The sequence below is a fragment of the Dipteris shenzhenensis genome, chromosome 9 (genome assembly GCF_047967505.1).
Source record: "Dipteris shenzhenensis isolate YYH24624 ecotype China chromosome 9, Dip_SZ_1.0, whole genome shotgun sequence".
Taxonomy (NCBI): domain Eukaryota; kingdom Viridiplantae; phylum Streptophyta; class Polypodiopsida; order Gleicheniales; family Dipteridaceae; genus Dipteris; species Dipteris shenzhenensis.
The window spans coordinates 55513011-55539389 of NC_141604.1; the positions used below are offsets into that span (position 1 = coordinate 55513011).

General features: G+C 46.2%; 1 protein-coding gene across 4 annotated transcripts in view; it reads right to left on the reverse strand.

Moving 5' to 3' along the window:
* LOC147898862 (DNA polymerase delta subunit 1) overlaps nt 1-26379 on the reverse strand; it is a 173246-nt gene that overhangs the window by 22632 nt on the left and 124235 nt on the right. For all 4 annotated transcript variants that reach the window (XR_015541492.1, XM_087378812.1, XM_087378811.1 and 1 more), the window contains 6 exons: nt 18379-18466; nt 18155-18234; nt 17900-18013; nt 17493-17607; nt 16815-16987; nt 16358-16429 (listed from right to left, as the gene is read on the reverse strand). Coding sequence is in view for 3 of the 4 variants with exons in the window: in XM_087378812.1 (XP_087234938.1) it covers nt 16358-16429; nt 16815-16987; nt 17493-17607; nt 17900-18013; nt 18155-18234; nt 18379-18466 (642 nt within the window). In the remaining variant the exon portion in view is untranslated. The remainder of the gene's footprint in view (nt 1-16357; nt 16430-16814; nt 16988-17492; nt 17608-17899; nt 18014-18154; nt 18235-18378; nt 18467-26379) is intronic.

The following is a 26379-nucleotide window of genomic DNA, read 5'->3' on the forward strand; positions in this document are numbered from 1 at the left end:
ATCTTGCCATTCTACTGTTGGATTTTGAAAAAGCTTATGACAGAGTAGATTGGAGTTTTTTGGAGGGCACCCTACTTCGCTTTGGATTCACTGATGTTTGGATCAGAGGTGTTTCCTCTTTGTACAGGTCAGCCCATAGCCAGGTACTTATTGGTGGGGTAAGGGGTGAGAGATTTCAGATTTCGAGATCAGTCCGTCAGGGATGCCCCCTTGCTCCTTTCCTTTTTTTATTCGTGGCCGAAGCTATGAGCATCTATGTTAGATCTCAAGCTGACATCTTTGGGCTGAGACTTCCTATCAGAAGAGAAGAGGAGCTGCTTGACAGTGAGTTGGCTGATGACACAGCGATTTATTTGGATGCCTCTCCACAGACATTGACTTCTTTCAGGACAGCATTGGATTTATTTTGCTTGGCGGCAGGGGCGCAGATAAATTGGCATAAATCCAATGGCTTTTGGATCAGTGATGAGGACACTCCAGTTTGGGGACTTGACATAGGGTTCACTTGGGTTCAGAGGGGTGTGCCTATCAGGTATTTGGGCTGCCAGGTCGGCTTGGGTATTTCTACCACGCAGCAGTTTGCTCCCGTGTTGGAGAGCATCAGAAGGAAGCTTCTCTTTTGGAGCTCAGCCAAGCTGGATCTTGCCTCTAGAGTTGTGGTGGTCAACCAGGTCCTTTTGGCCACGGCCTGGTTTATTTGTTCATGTTGGTGCCGTTCTAGGGACTGCATCATTCAGCTCAGAAGACCGATCAGGAACTTTCTCTGGAGTGGGCTTGATGGCACAGCAGATGCCTTAGCCAGGGTGGCTTGGGAGACCCTCATCCTCCCTACACAGGATGGGGGTCTCAATATTATTGATCCAGATTTACAGTGCAGAGCCTTACTTTGCAAGATAGTGGTGCGAGGACTTATGCCAGGACAGGAACCGTGGAAGGACTTTCTTATCAGCAGCATACAGAGGTGCACACCTTCCTCAGGAGGAGACTGGATGAGCAGTGTTAGATGGATTTTCACCTCAGCACACCTCAGATCACCTTCATCCCCTCTCATGGTTGCCATTCTGAAAGCTTGGGCTAGTTTCAGAAGCTCTCTTCGGAGGATTCCTCCTTCCTCCCGGGAAGAGATTGATAGGCAGCCCATCATGTGGAACGACAGTATTTTAGATGATCGTGGCAGACCACTGGGTGCCTCACTCTACATGCAGTGGGCCAGGTGGGAGAGGGGACCTGCTTCTTCTTTGGGATCTTGGAAAGCCTTCCGTAGGCTTCCAGAGGAAACCAAGTCAGGGTTGATAGGACATCTCAGAGGGAGTGCAGGGAGGATCTTGCAGATTGAGTCAGCCCTTCCAGAGGCTTGGATAGACACAGATGATATGCCTCTCACTACCTCCACTTGGGCAGGTACTTTCTCGAGAGGCGGGGTTCCACTTCAGGTCTTAGCCTTCCGAGGTGCACAGGAGGATGCTTTGGTTTTCAGTGTCCAGGATGGTGGCAGATTGCTCAGATCTACAGATGATATATTGCTTGAGTCTGCTTTTCAGCCTATCAGGGTCGTAGGCCTTTTGATGCAGGGATCAGATTCAGAGTGGTTCTTAGACCCTGACCCCCAGTTACTCTCCACCGGGTCTTGGAGACTTTGGCTCTATGGAGGAGTTCCCATTAGGTATTTACAGTGGGACCCCGGAGAGTGGGAGTGGATTGACGTGGGGCATCGAGAGAAGACCATCCCCTTCTTTCGTTACACGGTCAGTAATGCCAGGAGATTTCAGCTCAGTAGTAGAGGTTGGAGACCCTCCAGAGTTCCTCATTGGGAGACTTTTGGTATTACTGCGGATCAGCAGAGGTACTTCTGGAGGAGGCTCTGGAAATCCCACAGGAATAGAAAGATCACTATCTTCTTTTGGCTTTCTATTCATGGAGGGATTGCAGTGAACCTTTGGAGGTCCAGATTCGGAGCCGACCCTACTTGCCCTCGTTGCCTTTCTGCTTCGGAGTCTATTCAGCATTGCTTATGGGATTGCAGACAGGCGAGATTGATTTGGATGGGGATAGCCAGGATCTTCAGTCACTTTGCCCATTCCCCACTCTTTATGACTTGGGGCTCGGTGGCTTGGCTTTCTCTTACAGGACCTCAGGTTTTCTATGAGGGACTTGACTCCTCCCGGGCCATTTCAGTTCGACATCATCGGGTTGAGCTCTGCTCGTTGGATGTGGTTACACACCGTCCTTTTACAGCTGTACATGCCTCTGTGGATACTTCTTGGGAGATTATAGCGAGCATAGCAGCCTGGCATATCTGGAGATCCAGATGCACAGAGGCTATGGAGGGTACTCAGGTTCATCCCTCGCACACATTGGCTAGTATCTGGACAGACATCGTACACACTCTGATGGCCGTATGGACGGGCATGCAGGGGGACTCCCGTGCAGCCTCAGCTAGGAGGGCTTCTTTCTTCAGGGAATGGAAGGATTCTCCTTTCTTCTCTGAATCTACTACAGGGTTGAGATGGCACTTTCAGCCTCAGCCTTGGTTTCTTTCCACCTCACTCTGAGGGGGTTTTTTATTATCCTCATGATTTCATGATGTATTCCGCTTTGAGCTTGCTCTCGCGGGTTTTTGTTCTTACTTAATAGAAGTCTTTTTCATGGAAAAAAAAAACGTACAAGCCCAGGTTGCCTAAAGACACTCTCTTTGTGGGATTTCACTCCGCTAGGGCAAGCAAAGGTCCACCAACAATGGCGTCACCAGACAAACGAACAACAATTGCCTAGGGTGAAAGTCACCAACATTCATGTCCTTTTCATCGTGATGTAAACCTCATCGCCGAGGACAAGAGTGTAAGAAAGTTATCGAGGGAAATAGCAAAGGAGTTGTCTTGGCCAGATATTTGTTTACCCACTTTTACTCCGCCCCCGGGCACTTCTTCATCACAAAAGCCATCCATCTTGCACTCAACTCCATGCTCTCCACCAATCCCTACGACTTTGCCTCTCTGTTCTATTCCGCTTTCCGCAAGCATCAAGGGACATACACATGTACCTGTGGGCCACACCTCACTTTTTTGTTGTAGCAATGGAGGGCAATCCCCCGTCCATCGTGGCAGGTCGCCTTCCTTCATCGTCCCTTTCTTCTACCGTGAGTACCGATGCCACCTCTACTGTTTTCACTTCCACCGTTCCAACCTCCTTTCCCCTTTCGACAAGGAGAGCCTCTCGAAAAGCGAATCCCTAGGCAACCTCCCCAACAGATGCCACAGTCCGAGACTCTCCAGCAGGTCTCACCGGCGTCAGGTTCCCCATCAACAGGGACATTTGTATCAGGTTCATCTCTATCATGTTCCCCATCAGTAGTGACATCTATACGCGTTGTGCACCACAAGTCATAGGTGGCACCAGGGCCTACGGTGGAAGTTCTTCCTCATACATCACCAGTGATACCAAGACCTACGGTTGGTATGGTCACATTGGGTTGCATGAATTTTTTACATATGGACACATTACCCATCCGGAAGAGCATCCTCCCCAACATAGGTCAGCTCCATGTTCCGCTAGTGACGACGAGTGTTGTACCAGAGGCCACCTCGAATACTTCATCTTTGACAACCGGTTACTTGGATTCCTTGACATCAAGCCTACATAGGTTGACCTCGGCTGTACCCTCTTGCCTAACCACTACTTCACAGATGCAGTTATCACCACCGTCCAGGATCTAGCACGCCTCACAGGACCCCACCATAGATTAGATTTGAACCTCGCTCTGGGGACCGACTTTCAGGCGATTTCTCAGGCTTTTCCAAGGGTTATTCACATTTCTCATAGACAAGCCCCCCTACACACTCTGCAACGCAGAGATGAGAGTAAGGTCAACCTTCCGACGTCTACACCCGAAGGACATGTATTTGAAGGGGGAAAATTGCAAACATTAGCTGATTGTCCACTCCTTCATCAAAATGACATGTTAACACCATATATGGTTGCTTCGTCCAGCCCACCCTTCTCCAATGTGTCCCTTGTAGAGGAACAAAATGCAGACTACAGGAGATTGCTATTTGTACTTCACAAGAAACACTCTCCTGTCTGCTTGGAAGAGGAAGATGTCAATCAGATCTTCACCATCCCTTTACAAGAATCCCTAGCAAAGAACCGGCGGACCTCTAGGGCACCGAATTGTTATGTGGACTTGGTCCATCTGGCCCCAACAGAGAGTCTGGCAAAAGTAGAAGAACGCGCTATGCCAGCCAAGTTTGAGGAGTTGGGGGATGTGATAAATATGGCTGACCGGCTGAATTTCAGTGACACATACGCATGGCTGAAGAGGTCCCTGCATCTAGTGCAACGCATCAGCGATGACACCTTCACCCAACTGGGTGCTTCCCTCTTTAATTCAACAGGCTATACACAAACTGCTCTCCTAGCAGCAACACTTAGAGCTGGAATTAGAAAAAGCCCCAGCCGCACATCAACGAGCCTCAAAGGTGACGCTTTGGCAGCAGGAAAAAACAGCAGGAATAATCTATGCATGAGCGGGACATAGCTTGGAATATTCAGCAAGCTGCCCTCGAGGATCGCCACCTAATTCAGAAACAGGAGTGGGAGGCCGACATGGCAGCTTTGAGAGGCCACCATGCCACTGAGGCAACCAAATTGCAGCATGAGTTTACTCAGTTGAAAGACTCTCTGACTTCATGACACGTCCCAGCACTCCTGAAACCCCTGATCTGCAAAACAACCACACACAACATCAGAACTGAGCAGGCTGCTCACCACCCAACCGTGACATCTACGGGATGTGATCCCGAATCAGAAGATGTCCCCTCCGAGCCACGAGCTGAGCTACTGGCACGAACTCCCAATCAGATCCAAACCAGCCTGGTGTCCCATACCACCAGGTGGCGCTGTGAAGCCCTGGATCTGCCACTGGGCCTTGGGCTACGCTAAGATGCAGGCGCGCGTCCGCGACACAGTCCAGGATCAGACCTTGCACCTGGGAACTAGACTTGCTCCCAACTGCACACTGAGAACTGAACCCCCTGGGCCTCTTTTATAGACTCGGGCCCCGGCGCCAAAAATAGCGAAGACCTATAAATAGTTCGTACCCTTGCCACTCAACCCGAGAATCAAGCCTGCCTAACTCTAAGCCTCCCCAGGCTAACCTGAGCTAGTTCTGTGTACCTAGTACACGTCAGATACGAATCCGTGCACATGACATACTCCCCCTCCTCTAAGAACTCACTCCTGAGTTCGCTAAGAAATCGGGAAATGTTCTTTGGAGGTTTTGTAATGTCTCCCATGTTGCATCCTCCTCAACACGATCCTTCCACTTGATCTTGTATTCCGTGATAGTACGATTACGAATCTGTCTTTCACGAAATTCAAGAATACACTCAGGTTCGTGAGGAATAAAAGTTAAATCTGTAACTTCTATAATCTCATGAGGAGAAACAAGTTGATCATCCGCACCCAATACTTCTTTCAGTCTACTGACATGAAAGACTGGATGGACTTTAACATCAGGAGGCAATTCTAGTCGATATGCAACTGGTCCAATTCTTTTAATGACCTTGAAAGGACCACAGTATCTGGGGGATAATTTCGGAACCAAACCAATACTTAGGCTCTTGGATTCCTTAGGAATTCTCAAATATACCATCGTTCCTTCAGAGAATTCTCTAGGTGAACGATGTCTATTAGCATAAAATCTGTCCCGATCTTGGGCACTTCTAATAGACTCCTTGGCAAACTACAACATTTCCTACATGTCTTGCAAGAAGTTCTTAGCAGCATCATTTTGAATCCCTTTTAATCCAACCATAACTGGTGACTTAGGTTGAAACCCGTACATAAGCATAAAAGGACTATAACCTGTACTAGAATGCTTTGCACTGTTGTAAGCAAATTCAATCATGGGTAGATAATCTTCCCATGAAGACTGTCTCTTAGATACATATGCCCGAAGCATGTCTTCAACCAACTGGTTGACCTTCTCTGTACTGCCATCGGATTGTGCATGATCCGAGGAACTCATACTTAGAGTAGTTTCCAAATTCTCAAATACAAGTGTCCAAAAGTTACTTGTAAACTTTGAGTCCCTATCACTGACTATGTCAGATGGCAAACCATACAGCTTGAACAAGTGGTCCACAAACTCGTGAGCCAACTGAACAGCTGAAATAGTTGTTCTTGTAGGTAAAAATCTAGCCATTTTTGTCAAACGGTCGACTATGACCCAAATAGAGTCATGACCCTTGCGCGTTCGAGGCAAACCAGTAATAAAATCCATGGAAATGCTTTCCCATTTATTACCTGGAATCTGTAAAGGCTGTAATAAGCCTGCGCTTCTAAGGCGTTCAGCCTTAGTAACCTGACAAACCCGGCAACCTACTACATAGTTCTCTATAAATGCACGCATCTTAGGCCAATAAAAGGTATGCTTCACAAGAGACAGAGTCCGATGTATACCTGGATGTCCCACACTAGGAGCATCATGACACTCCCAGAGAATCTTGGATTTAAGGTCCAGAACATCAGGTACACAAATCTTTTCATTCCGGAACAGCAAGCCGTTCCTAATCATCCACTGACCTCATGCCGCCTGTATCCTAGGTGGCACAATCCCTGAGTCCTGGTCAACCATGGAATTCCCATCCTGGACTCTCTGCCAATAAGAACTGAAATGACTATCAATTGCGTATAGCCCTCTCAAGGATTGAAATAGGTCTGAGGATATTTCCGTAAATGACAATGCATTTACAAACTTAACTCGACTTAAGGCATCCGCCACACTATTCAACGAACCCTTACGATAACGTATTTCGAAATCAAAATCCTGCATTAACTCTGCCCATCTAGCTTTCCTTCCTCTCAATTCTGATCCATCACACACATACTTAATTGACTGGTGATCAGTCAATACAAGGAACTTTGAACCATACAAGTAGTGTCTCCAAACCTTGAGAGCATACACTACAGCATAAAGTTCCTTCTCAAGTGTGGGCCAACGATATTGAGTGTCGTCTAGCTTCTTACTCTCGAAAGCTACAGGTCTGCCCTCTTGGAATAGAGCTGCCCCAATCGCATAATCACTCGCATCGGCCTCTAAAACATAAGGCCGGGTAGGATCGGGTAATGCAAGAACGGGTGCTTCCTTGATAGAAAACTTCAAGGTTTCAAAAGCCTTGTTCAGTGCATCATTCCAAGAGATCGGCTGGGTAGACCTGCGTCCACGACCTTTCAATATGTTGGTCAAGGGTGCCGTGATATGTGAATAATCACGCACTGACTTCCGAAGAAATACCGTAAATCCTAGGAAAGAACGAAGTTGTTTCACACTCTGAGGGATAGGCCATTCTAAAGCCTTCTGGATACGATCCAGATCAATGCTAATACCTTCAGAAGAAATCTTGTGTCCTAAGTAAATGATCTCCTTCATAAAGAAGTCACATTTACTCATCTTGGCATAAAGCTTATGCTGTCTTAGAACAAGTAAAACAACCCGGAGGTGTCCTATATGATCCTCAAGCGTTTTACTATATACCAAGATATCATCTAAGAACACGACAACAAATTTGCCCAGATAATCTCTGAACAAATCGTTCATCATCTGCTGAAAAGTAGCAGGAGCATTGGTCAAACCAAAAGGTAATACGAGGAACTCGTAATGACCATACCTAGTCCGGAATGCGGTCCTATCTATGTGTTTAGCATAGATACGGATTTGGTGATAACCCGTGCGCAAATCAATCTTAGTGAAATACTTCCCTCCGGCCAAACGGTCTATCAAATCATCAGAACGAAGTAAAGGATAGCGGTTCTTAATTGTGACTTTATTTAATCGTTTATAATCTATACACATTCTCCAGGAAGAATCTTTCTTCTTTCTTAAGAGGACAGGTGCACCCCAAGGTGATTTACTTGGGCGAATATAGCCCATATTCAGGTAATCCTGAAGCTGGATAGCTAACTCATCCTCCTCTACCTGGCTCATCCTATAAGGTGGTACACTGATAGGTTGAGCCCCTGGGACTAAGTCTATGCGATGATCCACTGCCCGTTCTGGAGGTAAACCTTCCGGCAGTTGAGCTGGGAATACGTCCTTAAAATTATCTAACAACATTCTCAATTCCCGGTGTTCAAACACACTTAATTCATTCTTGTTAATTACCGAAACAACAAATGAAGAAAGTGGAATCAAAACACACTGATAGACATCATAATGAGAATTGTTTAATATATTCCGGAACTGCATCGCAGATACAATAGGCCCCTGAGAAGGGGGGATTTGATCACACTGAATACAAAATTGGGTGTCCTTGTCTACAAAAGAAAGCGTATGCTCCGTCCATCCGATCTGAATATTGTGGGTTTTAAACCACTCTATCCCCATCAACAAGTCTACGTGCTCCAGATGCATAACATAACATGTGAGAGCGCCCGTGTAGGCTTGAATCCGGATGGGAAGCGCTTCAACCTTGCGATCCCAAAACTGCTTCCCAGTTGGAAGCTGCATCTCGTAGGTGTGGTCGCTAGGTACTGTGGACAGCCCCATCTTCTGCACAAATTTGTAATTAACAAAATTGTGAGAGCTGCCCGGATCAAAGAGAATGTGAACCTGTTGGTCCCTAACTTCTCCATAAACTCGGAAAAGATCATGGGAACCAAACAACGAAGTGTTAAAGGTACAATTACAAGAAAGGGGCAGGTAATGACATTTACTGAAATACCAGTCATCGTGACTTGGTTGGCTCCCTTGGCTGCGGTACGCGGACCCGCCTGGAGCTTCGGTCCTAGCACTTTTGGTTCTTCCGCTTAGGACACTCATTCTTTGTGTGGCCCCGCTCCTCGCAATAGAAACATCGGCCCTCTTTCTTGAGCCTGAGAGTGCGAAGGAAACGGGCCTTACCATTCTTTGCTGGAGTTAAGCTTTTCCTGGAGGCGTTGTCCGTAGACTTCGTCTCCCCAATACCAGTCGCATGCTGAAAGAACTTGCGTTTGTTCTTTCCACTCGTTTCGGTAACTGTGGTTGCCTTGGTACCGGCCATGGTATCATCATATATGCGCGCATATGTCATGGCCTCCTGCAATGTTGTGCACTTGTTGTTCTTTATCTGCAACTTATAGGAGTCTGGCAAACCATCCACGAAGAAACCTAACAAGGTTACTGGATCCATTTTAGTGGCCCTGGTTTGCAGATCCCTAAATCTTTGAAGATAAACTTCAAAAGTTAAATTTAATTTTGACATATCGATGGCCTTAAGCTTGCCGACGATATCGTAGTCATCTTCCTTCTTCAGGAACTCCTTCCTGAAGATGCCCTCAAAATCTGTCCAAGTATCGGGCTTAGGCTGGAGTTCTTTCCACCAAAGCAAGGCTTTTCCTGACATAAATCCTGCTGCAAGCTGAATCTTTTTCTCATCTGGATAGGGGTGAAATTGGAAGTGTACCTGCCACTTGTGTAACCAAGTGTCAACTACCTCCTTTGTTCTTGACTTTTGGTCACCTAGAAAAGGATCTGGAGTGATATTCGGACCTAGCACTGAAGCCATGGCATCCACATGCGTGAGTGCCTGAACCGTGCTAGCCAGAAGAGTCAGAGTTGCTTGTATCCCCTGGAGTTGCTGTGTCAACCCCGATTGATTAGCATTGACCTGCTCGAATTTGCCATCAAGAGCAGTCGTAAACTCACTGAAGGCTTTTTTAGTTATCAGGTCGTCATAGAGACCCTGATCCTCCTCTCCCACAGGAGTGTAATCCAAGTCCTGCTCTCCCATGGTGAACTCGGGATTTTGAGCATCAGACATGGCTGAAATCTGATTTGAATACAAACGGAGAGAAATAACTGACTGAAACGAAGCACAGAGGAGGATGGAGCAGAGGAAAACCGTCCCGAATGAAGCTGACGGAAGGAGATGCTGAAATCTGGCGAAACAGAAGACCCAGAGTCACGGAGCCTCCCCGAACCCGCAAACCGGATGCGCAGGCTGCAGTAGAAGCTGTACGATCTGCTGACGTGGCCTGTACGACTGCTGACGCAGGCCGTACGGTGGCTGCAGGTACTGGCGCAGCCTCTGTTCGGAGCAGCAGCTGGTATAGGAGCAGGCGGAACAGGCCGTACAGGCTGTACGGCTGTCGCAGAAGCTGTACGGACTGTTGCAAAGGCTTCGGGAACCGTGCAGGGCTGACGCAGGCAAGGGCAGATGCAAGGGAGCTGGTCGAAACAGGGCGCAGGCTGTACGGATGAGGCTGGCTGGGCACGAAACTCGAGGTGAGGTCTCGATACTCAAGGCTGCTTGTGGGTAGCCTAGCACCCAGCCCCCACCTATATAGGGTGCAGGGCTGCCTTATTTGGAAGCTGGGCTTCCAAAAAAGGCTGAGCCCCTCTAGCTTTGGAGGGGTGCTTTTTCGAAAAAAGCACCTGAGCCCCTCCAACTTTGGAGGGGTGCTTTTTTGAAAAAAACACCTTCCTCCTGCGCAGGCTGCACGCAGCCCTAGGCGCAGGCTGTTCACAGCCTGTTGCGCAGGCTGTGGACAGCCTATTGCGCTGGCCGTGGACAGCCTATTACACAGGCTGTCCAGCCTCTACTGCCTCGTCTACTGCGCCCCTTCCTAGGCTCCGCATCCCTTCCTCCCTTGCTGTCTTTTTCCTGCACCCCTCTCCTACTTTTCTGCTCTCTTTCTCCTCCCTCTAAATTTCTCTCATAGGACTTCAGAAAATTCGATTTTCTCTCTCACTCCTATTCTTCTTGCTTTTCCAGATATCACTTCACCCCTTCTACCCCAGGTAGCCAGCAAAAACGCAGCAAGGAATTTCGAAATTTAGGGCATACCTGGAAGAGAAATCCGTCAAAAATTCTCGCATCAGAAGTTCCTACCTCAGGAATTGGCTATGATACCAACTGACACGTCCCAGCACTCCTCAAACCCCTGATTTGCAAAACAACCACACACAACATCAGAACTGAGCAGGCTGCTCACCACCCAACCGTGACATCTACGGGATGTGATCCCGAATCAGAAGATGTCCCCTCCGAGCCACGAGCTGAGCTACTGGCACGAACTCCCAATCAGATCCAAACCAGCCTGGTGTCCCATACCACCAGGTGGCGCTGTGAAGCCCTGGATCTGCCACTGGGCCTTGGGCTACGCTAAGATGCAGGCGCGCGTCCGCGACACAGTCCAGGATCAGACCTTGCACCTGGGAACGAGACTTGCTCCCAACTGCACACTGAGAACTGAACCCCCTGGGCCTCTTTTATAGACTCGGGCCCCGGCGCCAAAAATAGCGAAGACCTATAAATAGTTCGTACCCTTGCCACTCAACCCGAGAATCAAGCCTGCCTAGCTCTAAGCCTCCCCAGGCTAACCTGAGCTAGTTCTGTGTACCTAGTACACGTCAGATACGAATCCGTGCACATGACACTTCATCACTGTCTGCGAAGGAAAAATCAGATTCCCAGGTGGCTGAATTGGAAGAGAAACTTTCAGCAATGGACAATGAGTTTACCGTTCAGAGCTCACATACCACCTTGTAGACACGACATGATCATTACTACAGGGCCTACCACCGTTATAAAGCAAAGTACCAGAACCTGAGGAATGTCATGGATACGATTGAAGCAAAGGAAGACACTACCGCCGTCCCCCCTCAGTGATATATGGCCATACATTCTCCCTTTTCTTTGGTTCCAGGATCCACTTTTTGATCTTTGATAAGTAGATTTGCTCTCATTGTATCATGGTGTTCATCTTTTATGATGTTCTCTATTTCATTATATTTCCATTGCTGTAACTCAGACCAGGAGGCATTTTGTTTTGGAAATTCCCAGATTAATACTATTGATGGTATTTCTTGCACGGCCAAACACATCGTCGGTAATTTTATTTTCAACCCTGTATGGCCATATTCATGGCTCGTAGTTTTCTTTTTCTTTTTCACTATTCTCCTCTCCATTTCCTATTCACCGGGACGGTGAATGATAGTGGTGGGGGAAACTGTTGCAAACACTCTCAAGTAATCACCATAGGTCCTCAAGCATTGACCACATGTCGACCATGTGTCGACACATGTCAACCATAAGTCGTCAAGCGTTGACCACATGTTGGCCATGTGTCAACACATGACAACCATGTCATTCACCAAGGAGTACCATACTCGAGGCGATCTTATCTAGAGCTGCACACATGGAGCAGTCAGGGGCATTAACAATTGCACATGGCAAAGACGTGTTCAATGGCTAAGTGTTACAAAGTCGCCCAAGCCATTAAGAGAGCCAACGGCACAACGGCTATCTCCAACAGCTAAGGAGATAGGACGATCGCCATTCATGAGAAAGGAGGGAGATTCTTAGCATTGAGCATTCAGCACAGGGATGAGGATGAAGGAGAAGGAGAGGAATGGGGGCAACATTCAGCATTGAGCATTCGGCATTGGGCTGCACAGGTGTGAGGAGAGATAGAGGCTGGAGCTACGAGCTCGCCGAGAGGAGAGTGTGTGGAGAGGACGGAGTAAGTAGCACATGGGTAGGAGGTCTTGGCCCCGATCTTAGCACAAATGCTTAACCATGTGGTATGCCATGGCTTCCTACCTGCTTAGAACACCACCACTCTTGTACCGATACCCCATGTACAAATGGAACTACCGCTCACTCACGATAGGCCACACTCGCCAAGATCTATGGATTGGTGCTAGAAAGAGAGATCAGCTCATGCACAGAGTACATGGACAATGAGCACTGGGACAGGATTTGGTTCCCAACGACAACATTCCACACTTGATCATATCTTCACCTTAAGGGCAGTCATTGAGGAGGCGAGATTGAGAGCTCGGAAAGCCTATGCCTGCTTCGCAGATTTTTGAAAGGCCTTCAACACAGTCCCATGACCCACGTGATTCAGAGAGCTCAGCAGATGCAGATACCATGAGTCATGATTTGGGGGGTGATGAGGCCATATGAGTTAGTCCTTGGAGGTCTATTAGACTGGATTCAGAGCACAATCGGAGTGAAGCAAGGATGCCCCCACCCCCTACTCCCATGGCAGAGGGTTCGGGTCGTAGGCCTCGTGGGGAAGGTTTGGCGGACCGATCCTAGCATAGAGCAGGATCAGCTGCAGCTTTGGCGACTCTGGCTCTAAGAGGGGCGAGCCTTGTCAGAGCTTGATTGGGACCCAGGAGAGTGGAGATGGCCAGAGATTGTGACAGGTCAGGGGCCGACCTCTTTCTTTGCCTACAGCACGACATTGGGCAGGCGAGTTCTCGGGAGGATGCAGAGCCACCCTCCTACCCAACGGCCCAATTGGTATGCACAGGGTATTTCCAGGTTCTTTTTGCAGGCCTTCTGGAAGGCCTTGTGGGAGAGCTGGCGGCCGCGGAAGATCTCCTACTTCCTGTGGCTTCTTGCCCACAAAGGTCTTCCAGTGGGGAGCTGGTTGCGGCAGATAGGCCAGGACGGACGTTGTCAGATCTGTCATGAGGACGAGGAGTCACCAAAACACTGCTTATGGAGTTGCACTCGCGCCCAGGAAGTGTGGAGGTGGACTTTTGGGATCCTTACTCGCACAGCACCGGAGCTAGGATTGATCACTTGGGGCGCGTTCTGCTGGTGCAGCACCGCACCTGGTTTTCATCACTTATTCGAGGCATGTCAGCAGGACCCCACATTCCTTATCACACAGGGGACGTGGGGGGCGCTCGAGAGCATCCCGCCGCACCTGGCAGAGGCTGGCAAAGGAGCTCAGGAGAGGCAGCCAGTCTGGGAGATTATTAGCAGCATCGCAAGATGGCACATTTGGACCTCGCGCTGCGCGCAGATTCTCGGTGGCACCTCCTTATCGACTGCCCAAATCATGACTGACATCTGGAGCGAGATTATACACACCCTCAGAGGCCAGTGGGACCAGATACAGGGGGACTCCCGGGCCGGTCGGGAGAAGCGGAGACGTTTCCTCCGAGTTTGGGACACACAGGGCCTCTTCTTCGAGCAAGCTTCGCAGGGCCTTCAGTGGCGCTACGCACCACCTCTCTGGCTGTTCATTCACACTCGCCTGATCCCTCCGTGAGAGAAAGCTTTACTTTTGTTACCTTTTGGGCTGCGTCCGATTTGTGAACGCAGCCCGTCAGCTGCAATGCTGACCTCTTGTATCTTGTTTTCGAAGTAATATAATTAGCACTGTTTTTTCGGCGAAAAAAAAAGCAAGGATGCCCCCTCTCTATGACACTCTTCGGGCTATACATTGATGAGATCACGATTTTCATTCATCGCCTAGGAGAGAAGGGATCCTTGCTTGCGAATCTGATGATACAGATACTAATGTACGTAGATGACATAGTCCTCATCTCTACTTCAACAACAGGTCTACAACAAGATCTAGAGGCCCTAGAGGTGTTTTGCGGGGAGAGAGACCTAATGGTCAACCTTGGCAAGACCAAGGCTATATGATCTTCAACACTTCGAGCACTACTTCATCGACATAGCTTTACATACCAAGGAGAGCAAGTGGAGCTTGTACAATCATACACCTATCTTGGGGCATTCTTGTCTTCACGATGACACACGTAGCTAGGGCGCGACTCACCACTAGGACAAGGAGCTCTAGCTCACCTAGAGAGACAATGCATCCAGGCACACATCCAGAACCCTCAATGAAGGGATGGATTTTTAATACACTAGTGAGACCAACAACCGTGTATGCAGCACCCTTCTAACGGCGTCACCTGCCGGCGGCCGAGTGGCAAAGATTTGTGAGACTACATGTGACTATGGGATCCTCCAAGATGATTCAGAGTAAGCCCTCGGTCCCTCATTAGATCATACGGGCAGAGTTCTCTATGACGCCACTGCAGGGCAAGGAATTTTACAGATACTTTGTAAAGTTCAAGAATTACTCGGCTATGGATCTGGGTAATCCATGCAGACGAAATATATGTCTCTAGTTGGAATGAAGTGAGCCATCTTGGTAAGACGATCAACCACCACAAGGATAGAATCATATCCACCTTGTGTTGTAGGCAGACCTACAATAAAGTCCATGGAAATGCTCTCCCACTTACTTAGTGGTATCTCCAAGGGCTGTAAAAGTCCGTGTGGCTTCACCCGCTCTGTCTTACTTACATGACACGAAAAACAACGTGTCACATATTCATGAATATGCTTTTTCATCTTGTATGGGCCTTGCCTAGCTAGAGCTTACCGAGATTGGCATTAGACAAAGAAAAAGAAAACAAATATAAATCTTGACCCACAATGTGGGCAATGAGCGTGATGCTTGTTTCAAGCAACTAAAATATGAGGTTACACTTTCTATGCCACAAATAATATATCCTAGCACACCATTTATGGTTGAAATGGACGCCAATGACTGTACTGTTGGACCAGCTTGTTCCCGGATGGTAGACCAATAGCTTTTGAAAGTAAAAGGCTAATTGAACCCTAGTATAAGTGGCCAAAGAAAGAGGAGCTGTATGCTATTATTCATACAATGAAAAAGTGGACACTTGTATAGACCCACTTTTGTGGTCCACATGGACAAATCTTCTTTGGAGCATTTTTTCAATACTCCAAAGAGGTAGGGAGGCTAGATGATCAAAGCTTATGCAAGAATTTGACTCACAGATCCGCTAATGTAAAAGATCTACCAATCAGGTAGCACATGCCTTGACCAAAATTAGAAGAATGTATCAACTCTGCTTTAGAGAGATCCCTTCAGAGCGATACGACTCTCACATGCCATTATCCTGAAGATGATTGTTTTAAGACATTATCCCGAAGATGATTGCTTTAAGGTGTCTAACATGAAGTACAAGCAAGGAATGCCTCTCAAAGTGTGCCCTTTTAAACAGCATGCATCATCCTAGAAATCATCCCATCTCTTTCTCAATTCCAAGTGTCGCTGAGTCAACCGAAAGGAGTACATGTATGACGGAGGTGTGGTAAATTCTGGATAAAAAATGTGCACGTGTGTCTCATTTAAAGCATATGAAACATTCACATTTCAGAGCCTTGATAAGATCAGAAGTATCATTACACTATTAAAATAAGACTTTCCCAAAAAACTAGTTTTAGGACTTGATAATGTAAGAAGTACCACTGTGTTCAATTGTTTGAGAAAGGACTGTATAGCTTTTAGATTCACAATTTTGTATGCTCAAAACCATAATTTGATTTGACCACTGAAGTTTACCATTTATACAAGAACACCTACAAGATATGGCATGGGAATACTTGACTGACAGTACAATATAGCTTGTGAATACAGGAACACTTGCAAGATATAACACATGAATACTTGACTGACAGTAACAAGAAAAGGTCCAAGCTTTTGGTACAAGATTCATACTCAAAAAAACTATCGGCATATTTCTCACCTTTCGCATGCGTTCAGCAAGCTCTACATGTGCAGCCTTCACCGCATAATCATCTCCTGTCTTCGTTAAACCCTATTCGACAGACCACATTCATGGACAACATATTTCAATGGTAAAGCAGAAAACACTGTTCCAGCCACACATTCTCTCACATGCATGTATTTAAAAGGAAATTTCTAACAGTAGGACTGGACAGCACCACAGAAACCATAACAGCCTTTTAAAAACCACATATGGTGAAAATAGAATTGCACACTGAAAGGGCAATGACGTGCCATGCTAATTTCAGACAGAGCCTGCTATCTTGTATTTCACATGCGCATGTAGTTCTTTTCGAACAGGACAGATGCCTTGGGCTTAAATGGGTACATCTGACCATATGACTGATACTTGCCTGAAGGAAGATTCTTGCGCTAAAAACTCTAAACCAAACAAAATAATTGATAAGAAACCAGACCTTTGTAATCACAAGAAGGGAAAGATCCATGCGATTCATCAATAAATCTGCTATAGTATTCTTAACAAACTGAACTGCGCCTGGAATATTACGTTCAATGAGGATCTTGTGCAAGCACTCGGTAACAACATTCTTCACCAGCAAGCAATTATCTCTTCGTACTGTTTCAATACCTGTATAAGATCAACGTAAACGGAGGTTAATCGCATGCCAATACCACAGGAATCTTATACTGGGAGTAAGACCTATATGCCTCAATTGTGTAGTCAAAATTTTAAAGCATTTGTTAGGGTCATCATAGTACTCAAACTAATTGAACAGATGTATGTTTGACATCTCCTATTAAGAGATCGATTTTGTCCTAGTCTCTAGTCCTCTTTTCTTCAGCTGTAACCTCAAACAGTTTTTGCTATGCACAGCTAGCCTTTTTGGAAACCATATCCCTTATAATAGACACTTTGACAAACTGGAACTGAAGCTCTATACTTGTACTTTGAAATTTTGTATCAAGAATCAAATGATTTCTGGCTCCTCTTTCCACTTACCCCCAGATCTGGGTTTAGCCTATGATTCTAATTTGAAAATGTTCTGTCCTTACTATATTTGAACTATTTTCTCCTTTTATAAGCCAGGAATATTCAGAGGAATTGGGAGCACGAAAATGAACCAAACACCTACCTTTGGTATCCATTTTGTCATGCATATCTGGTTTTGTCCAAAGTAAGCCAGCATATCTCTTCTTGCTGATGAGGAGGTATGGAAAATAAACCTTTTCAAACTCCAGCTTTATGGGCTGCTCATTAAAAGGACAGGGCTTAAGAGGTTTTGCAATAACCATGGCAACTCATTCAAAAATGCAGGAAAGAAAAAGTGCTCCAAGAACCCACCAAAGGTTTTTCTCTCTTCTAAGACATTGGCATTGTCAGCCTGACTATGTAATTGGTTCACTTTGCCAATGGAAATTAGCCTTCTTGCTAAGAACAGAACACAAAATTGAAATTACTTGTTCTTTTAAAAAGTCCTCTCGCACATTCTAAGTCTACAGGTTTCAAAACCTCCTCTTTTATGTACTTGGCTCAGTATACCTTTGTAAAGGTTCCACTTATATACTCTGCAGCATCTCTGCCAAGCTTCATGGCTTCCTCTACAGAAGGAACACCAAACTGTACCATCACTGAATCCGTATCCCCATACACCACCTGCACTAATATGAAGACAAGCTTTCCATATCCCTTGTGATACATTAATCACAGTAACAGAAGCTCTATAACCTCGGGAACAGACTAAAAGTAATGCTGGGGAGTCATGACAGCCATCTCAACAATATAAAGGGCCCTTACCTCAGCATCAAATTGATATCCATTTCTTAGACTGAAACGTTCTTCGACTAGCTTCTTGGTGTGCTCAATCATCTGTCTCCCTAATATTAAAAACACAAAACTCAGTTGGAAAATTTAAATAATATGCAGCAGCTAGTCAACGTGAGAAACGAATATCAAGTAAGGGCCCCAACAATTATCAGCCAAGCATGACAATTTCGAGATTTGGCATACTGTACACTCACCATAACTGGTAACACTACTAGATATCTCAAGGCATGGTAGCTGTCCAATAGTGGCCCCGGTAAATCCATACACAGAGTTTGCACTGATCTACAGACAAGGGGTGAGCATCTTTTAGCATACAAACCAGCTAGAATGCACGCAAATGGGGAAAACTTCTTTTTAATGTATTGCATGTAATGTTACATCAAAGAGGGCTGTGTATCTAGTCTATGGAATCTGGACCTGAAAATGAGAGGTGCCCCAATCAATGATTACACATATTTTGTGGAAGACTAAAGCAGTACCTATTTCCTGCTCTAGCCCCCCCTTGGTTGGGCTACTGTGGAGTGTTTCTGTTTCTTTACAGAAGCCCCTTTCTCATTCCCTTTCCCCTGCCTCTCCTCTCTCCCACTAGTCGCACAGTACCTTCATTTACTAATTCTGGGGAATGTAATCCTGGTACTGACCGTTTGGTCTGGCAAGGGGGGTTCACATGGTAGCTCACTGGACTCCCACATCCATTTGGATTACACTTTCCCCAGAGAAAAAGAAACTAGTGAAGACTTCCATTCAGTTCGTGATTGGATCCAGGCAAATTTGGCCTTAGAGAGTGACCACATCCAAGAGGTTGGGAGAGTTGCCTTTCTTCTACAGCTAAACTCCTCCATCACTACCCAAACATTGGTGTGTGATAAGTGCAGTGGAAATGAACCGGGGGGGGGGGGGGGGGGGGGGGGGGGTAAGAGGAGAGAGAGAGAGAGAGCATGCCTCTCACACACACCACACTGAGGAGGAGAGAAAGGAGAGAAAGGCACAAGAGAACTGCAAGTGATGTCTGGAGAAAAACCCGCTACAACTGGGGAAAAACCTCTGAACAAACAGGCTGCTCGAGAGCTCAACCGGACAGCTCAACAACCACAACACTGGAGGCACAAGGAGTGTATGGACTGCTCCACAACCCTGCTCCTGAGGTGCTACACTGGGCTGGCTATGATGCTCCACCAGGCACCAGACTGCAGTGATGAAAACACAAGTGGGGGGGGCCTATATATAGACCCCCAGCCCCCTAGTCTAGCAGAATCGACCAGCCTGATAAAGTGGGCCGACCCCTACAGCCTACAAAAGGGGATGTCCAAGCCCTAAAGAGAGGGACTGAAACCAGCCTCAACAACGTAAAGGGTGGTAGGATCCACTTAAATACAACATACACAGTAAATAGACAAGTAAATATGCACCACAAAACAAATCACAGGGAAGCTAGAGCGCTCCTACTCAAAAACAAGACGCCGATTGGCCCCAAACGTTGGCGCCCCTTGCGGTCCAAACTGCAGTGATGAAAACAAGTGGGGGGGGGCCTATATATAGACCCCCAGCCCCCTAGTAAACCAACATGTAGCAGGGTCGACTAGCCTGCTAAAGTGGGCCGACCCCTACAGCCTACAAAAGGGGATGTCCAGGCCCTCAAGAGAGGGACTGAAACCAGCCTCAATTCACGTCCTCGTGACAGCTGGCCCCTCTGCCCTCAAGCCGACCAGCATGCAGCCTATGGCCGACCCTTCCTGCCCTATAAAAGGGCTGAACCCCCAGCCTATAGAAGGACTGACACAAGCCAAGGTGGCCGATTCGGCCCACCCTCTACTCTCCAACCCTCAGCTAGGGTGCCTATAAGGGAACATCCATGGCAACCCAACAGGGCAGATCTGGCCATACTGTTCCACCCCCCTCCTGGGAACCTCCATGGCTAGCGTGGCACCACATGGACCCACAAGAGGCACTGGAAAGCCACACAAACCTACTCTCACGAGGGGTTTGCATAACTCCGTGCTCTATCCTGAGCTCTTCTTATGCTATCTTTAGCTAACTTTAGCATTTGATGCATATCTTCAAGAAAGTCTTTGACCGCTTGAACCTTCTCTTTTTCAAGCCCACTGCCATTGGGATTCTTGGTTGAAATCCATACATCATCATGAATGGACTAAAACATGTAGCTGAATGTTTGGCACTGTTATGTGCAAATTCTAATATGGGCAAATATTGTTCTCAATTAGTTTGTCGTTTACTTGCATATGCTCGAAGCATATCTTCAATGATCTAATTGATCCTTTCAATTTGACCATCACTCTGTGAATGATCCACGGTGCTCATATTCAACGAAGTTTCCAATCTCATAAACACAACCCTTCAAAAATGGAGGTTAAATTTGCTATCCCGGTCACTAACAATACCAACTGGTAGCCCATACAATCTATAAATATGCTCCACAAATAGCCTAGCTAATTCTTGAGTTTTAACATCTTCTTTGACAGCAATAAAATGAGCCATCTTGGTCAACCAATCCACAATTATCCACACAGAGTTGTGCTCCCTCTGTGTCCCAGGTAAGCCCATAATAAAATCCATGGAGATGCTTTCCCACTTGTTAGATGGAATCTCCTTAAGGCGTTCAATCTTATTGACCTAGCATTTACGGCAATCTCCATGCGACTTCTCAATGAAAGCCTCTCAATTAGTTGCTTTCCATATTTCAGAGAAGTGAGGATCAAACTCACATTTTCCTTTTAAGGACTCTAGGAAATCATTCTAAAATTGAGTAAAATTAGTAAAACTCAATTTATTAACAATTAGCATTCGGCTAAGGGAGTCTGCTACCACATTGAACTTCCCCTTCCGATATGTCAATTGTATATCAAACTCTTGCATTAATTCAGCCCATCTAGCTTTTCTACCTTTAAGCTCTGGTTGATTGCAAATCCACTTAATGCTCTCTTGATCAAACATGATCTCGAATTTGGCACCATACAAAAAGTGCCTCCACTTCTTCAAAGCATAAACTACACCATACAATTCCTTCTCGTATGCCGAGTAATTCCATTGGCGACGATCTAACTTTTTGCTTTCAAAACCTACTGGTTAACCTTTTTGTAAAAGTACCACCCCAAGAGCAAAATCACTAGCATCTGTCTCAACCACCAATGGTTCATTGGGATCCACTACCTTTAAGACAAGAGCTGCTGCTATGGCTACTTTTAATTTTTCAAAACTTCTCTTTTGAGGTTCATCCCATATGAAGATGCTTCCCTTCCCCTTAAGCTGGTCCGTCATTGAAACAACAATCTTAGCATAATCTTGAATGAATCTCCCGTAGAATCCAGACAAACCTAAGCATATATGTAATTCTTCTAGGTTTGTAGGATGTTGCCATTCCAATATGGCCCTTACCTTTTCAAGGTCCATACGAACTCCTTCTTGGGATATTATATGACCCAAGTATTTCACTTCTTTTGCAAAGAATTCACATTTGATCTTTAGCAAAGAGTGAACTATCTCTAAGCTGCTTGAACACTTTTTGCAAATGTTCCAAATGCTTTTTTATGGTTTTACTATATATAAGGATATCATCTAAAAATACTACAACAAATTTCCCTAAATATGGCCTTAAGACACTATTCATAAGTGTCATGAAAGTTGTTGGAGCATTTGTTAATCTAAATGGCATTACTTTAAATTAACAATGCCCATACCTAGTACGAAATGATGTCTTAGGGACATCCTCTTCCCTAATTCGTACTTGGTGATATCCTGACCTTAAATCAATTTTCGTAAAATATTTTGCCCCTTGCAATCAATCAAAGACCTCATCAATGCAAGCAATAGGATACTTATTTTTTATGGTAATTTTATTTAGTGCTCGGTAATCTATGCATAAACACATAGTACCATCCTTTTTCTTTACCACTAAAACTAGTGCAGACCAAGGTGAGCTACTTGATTGAATCTAGCACTTTCTAAGTTATTCAATTCATTGTCGTTCGACCTCACGTTCCTCCATTTCACTAAGCCTATATGGGGGTGTACAAACAGGGATAGATCCAAGTATCAAATCTATTTTATGATCTATTTCTCTCAGGAGGTAAACCATAAAGCAAATCAGACGATAAATGCAAGCATTAAATCATTGAAAGAAAATTTATACTTTTTAGCATTATCAAAAACAATATTCCTTCTTTCCGATGCAAAAGACATAAAATCACCAATAAGAGTAAGTTCACAGAGATATACCTCGCATTCTTCTTGGTGTAGTAGTCGCTCCAATTCCATCGACCAAATAAGAGGAGAGTTGGGCACATCATGTTCTCCTTGAATCTGAAAGAGTCTACCCTCCCTTTCAAACATAATGGAGTTATTAAGATAACTCCGCTGTAAGCTATGCCCAAGACTATACAACCATTCTCGACCAAGCACTACATCTGTTCGATCAAGATGCATAATTTGGAAATCCAAGGCATCCTAATAGCCTTGAATATTCACCTCTACACCATGTATCATGGTGTCCCAAACCTTTTTATCACTGTCCTTTGCCAAAGAGATCACATATTTATGAGCACTTGGACTCTCATGCAATTTTAGTTTCTTAGCTACTGAGTAGTTCAAGAAATTATGTGTTGCACTATCATCGACCATCACTCTTACCCTTGGCCCCTTTATTTTTCCATGCATCATCATTAAATCATGAGGACCAAAGGTGGGCTGCCACATTGGCGATGATAGACAACACATGTGGGTGCTATCCTCAAGATGGACCTCTACCTCAATATACTTTTCAGTACCATTAAGCGACAATACCTGTACCACATGTACTTGTTTTTGTGGAGGTCTATTTGGGATTTTAGCTCCCGCTTGTTTAGGACACTTCCAAGCAGCATGGTCTTTGCCCAAACATTTGAAGCAAAGATTTTCATGTCTGGACCTTTGATAATCCTCTTTCTTCAAGAGAGGATAATTTGGTGTTTGAGGTTTCTTAGGTAGTACCGTTCTTTAATTTCCCCTTCCTTTTCAAATTGGAAAATTTGTTGAACTTAGGAACAAAACATGTTTGCTCGGAAGTTCCAACTTTGGATTTCCCCGTCGTATCGTCATATATTTGGGCATATACTTAATTGCTTCCTCAAAGGTTTTGGGAGAATTTCTTTTCACCTCAACCTTACATTGGGTCCAACACGGGGATAGAACGACCAAATAGTTCTTTCATACTAATGGTCTAAGGTCAATAGGGACCCAACTCCAATGGCTACGCGACGAGGGTGGCTAGACTCTCACAAGATTCTGGAGATTACCACATCCTTTTACCGCCGGTTGTTCTTGTCAGAGGAGAAGATCCCACAACTCTTATAGTCCGGGCTACCGTGTGGGCACATATTCCTTCAATGGTATCCCACAGCATGAGCAAAGAGTTAGATATACCGTTCACAGATCAGGAACTCGTGGAGGCCCTCACGGCCCTCCCACCGCAAAAGTGCCTAGGAGAGAATGGCTTGACCCGACTTTCTTTAGGTCCTTTTAGGAGTGTATTCTTGCTCCCTTGCGGTGGCCTTCTAGAGGATCTTTATTCTGGTTTGTCCCCGTAGTCCCTCGATTGAGGCTTGATTTGCCTAATCCCAAAAGGTGGAGATCTAATCTCACATCCATCAATGGCACTCGATCAACCTTCTGGACATCACTTACAAGGTCTTGGCTAAGGCCTAGAGCTTGCGGTTGCGTCTCATCTTGCTAATATCATCCATGACACTCATGCAGGCTTTGTTCTAGAGCACACCATCCTAGACAACATCTTCACCTTTCGGAGGCAATGGGGGGCTCTCAAATTATCATAGTCCTTCTCTTGGAATTTGAGAAGGCTTTCCGCCTATGATAAGGTGAATCGGACTTTTCAGGAGAGCACCTGGAGGATGATGAGCTTCTCAGAGCACTAAATACAAGGGATTGCATATCTTTATATGAAGTGCCAATCAGATGCTTATCAAGACCCACACAAGATAGGCGTTCTCTCACTCCCGCTCACTGCATCGGCAGGGCTATCCTTTAGCCCTTTTTCTTATCCTCTTCATGGCAAAGGCTATGGGAACTTTCTATGCTCCCATACAGTAAGCCTTACTTGAATGCACTTAATGATCATGCGGGAGGATGAGCTTCTAGACCCGAAGTTTGCAAACGATACGTCTATTTTTGTGGAGGGCACTACAGAGAACCTACAGGGAGTCCGAGGTGCCCTTGAGGTGTACTACCAACCATCTGGGGCTAAGAGCAACTAGAACAAAATCAAATGTCATGGCTGAGAAGGTTGTGGTCTAGGGGGCTGCTCTTGGCTTCCCCTAGATCCGCGTAAAATCAGACCATGAGATACTTAGGCTACAAGACGGGAATTGAAATTCAGAGTAGAGTAGCAAAATACCCCCATGCTAGGCAGACGCTCTTCTGTTGGAGCTTGACCAAACTCTCCCTAACATGGCAAGCCCTTGAGGCCAACCAAATCCTTTTCGCCACAGTCTCAAACATAGCCCTGTCTTAGTGTTTTCGCAGAAGATGGGTGGGAAAGCTGAAGCGCTTGATGCACAACTTCTTGTGGGCAAGATTGGATGGCACGAGGAATATTAGAGCCAAGGTTGCCTAGCAGATGGTGCTCCTGCCTAGGCAAAGAGAGGACTTGTCATCGTTGACCCAAAGATGCAGAGCAGAGTGTGTGGAACCACCCCAGGCTCAAAGTGTGTGGAACCACCCCAAGCTCAGAGCCTTGGAAGCACTTGCTTCAGTGCGGGCTTTTTAAGAACACCACCCACACAGGTGGTTAGTGGTAGCAGTCTCATCAATGGATCTTCTTAGAGCCCCTCTCACAAGGGGGTGGCTCGCCCTTGATGAGAGCTCCACATAGAGTGTAGAAGCGTTTATTAGGAGGACTGACTCGCGCCAGCCCTAAGTGTCAAGAGAAGTTTGAGCACCAACCTCTTCTATGGCATCTGGAGGTTCCAGACCAAGGAGGGCCTCATGTTGGAACCGCGGACACATTGGCTAGGCGCGGGACAGTGGCACAGCCAATTGTTTCGAAGCTTGGAGCCGTCTTCCCACTAAGACAAAGGCACGCGAAAGAGCCCTCTCCCACAAGAGGAAGACAAGCACATCCTAAGTTTTTCATAATGGAATTTTCACAGCACCTCAGCTACTCCACATTGGTATGGACAGATCTCCAAGATAGGTCCATTAACCACCAATAATGGTAACACTAGTGGACCTTGTGCCACTGCTAATAATGATACTACTGTGTTTTATGTCCCGACAACTTTCAACATTGGTGACATTGCCTTTACTAGCGGTAATAGCCAATCTTTTAGCAATAAAGCCTCAGGGGTGCCCCTGAGGATCCAATATCCTTCCTCTCCAAGCATTGCAAAGTGGGGCCAAGGGGCTCCTCCAACAAGAGTCTGAGGAAGACCCAAAGATAGTTGGAGTCCTAGATCTATTTGAGTGGCAAAGCATTGGAGTAGCCAGCCATGTTGGGCAGGACAAGGATTGCACCATCGACCCAACACTAGTCACCTTGGAGTAGGACGCGTCACAATGCCACCTCTAGTTATGGGAGGGCCGGCCTATTGGCTCGTGAGATACGATGGGACTCGGACAAGTGGTTTTGGCCATGTAGGGTAGAGCACTCAGAGATGTGTGGAGATGCCCTTTTTATCTTACACCACACACCTTGGTCGTCGCCTCCACCAAGTGCAAGCGGCAGCCTAGACTCCTTCGAGAGAGTAACATTGGATTGAGTAGCAAGTGCACCAAGAGATCATCTCTAGATTTTGACCGTGTTTGTGACTAACCGCTAGCTGCGGTAGATTACTTACTTCTTTTGGATAATTGCCCATGCGGGTCTACCATTGACCCTTGGCTAGAGTAGAGATGCGCAGTGATGTGAGGTGCCACCTATGCGCAGATAGTGACCTTGACACAATTCTGCAATGCTTCCCACCGCATAGAGGACTTGGAAGGGCCCTCCGCATCGTGGCTAGGATGCAGAGGATGCAATGGGACTTGGTGCACCGAGGATATGGCAGCTTGGTTAAGGGAGGGAGGTCACTATTTCTCCAGTGACATGGTCACCCCAGCTTACAAGATCCAAGGATAGAGGGTCTTTCGGACCGAGGTACAAGATGCAACTCCCCTACCTTACAGTGTCCTGTTTTTGGGAGATGATA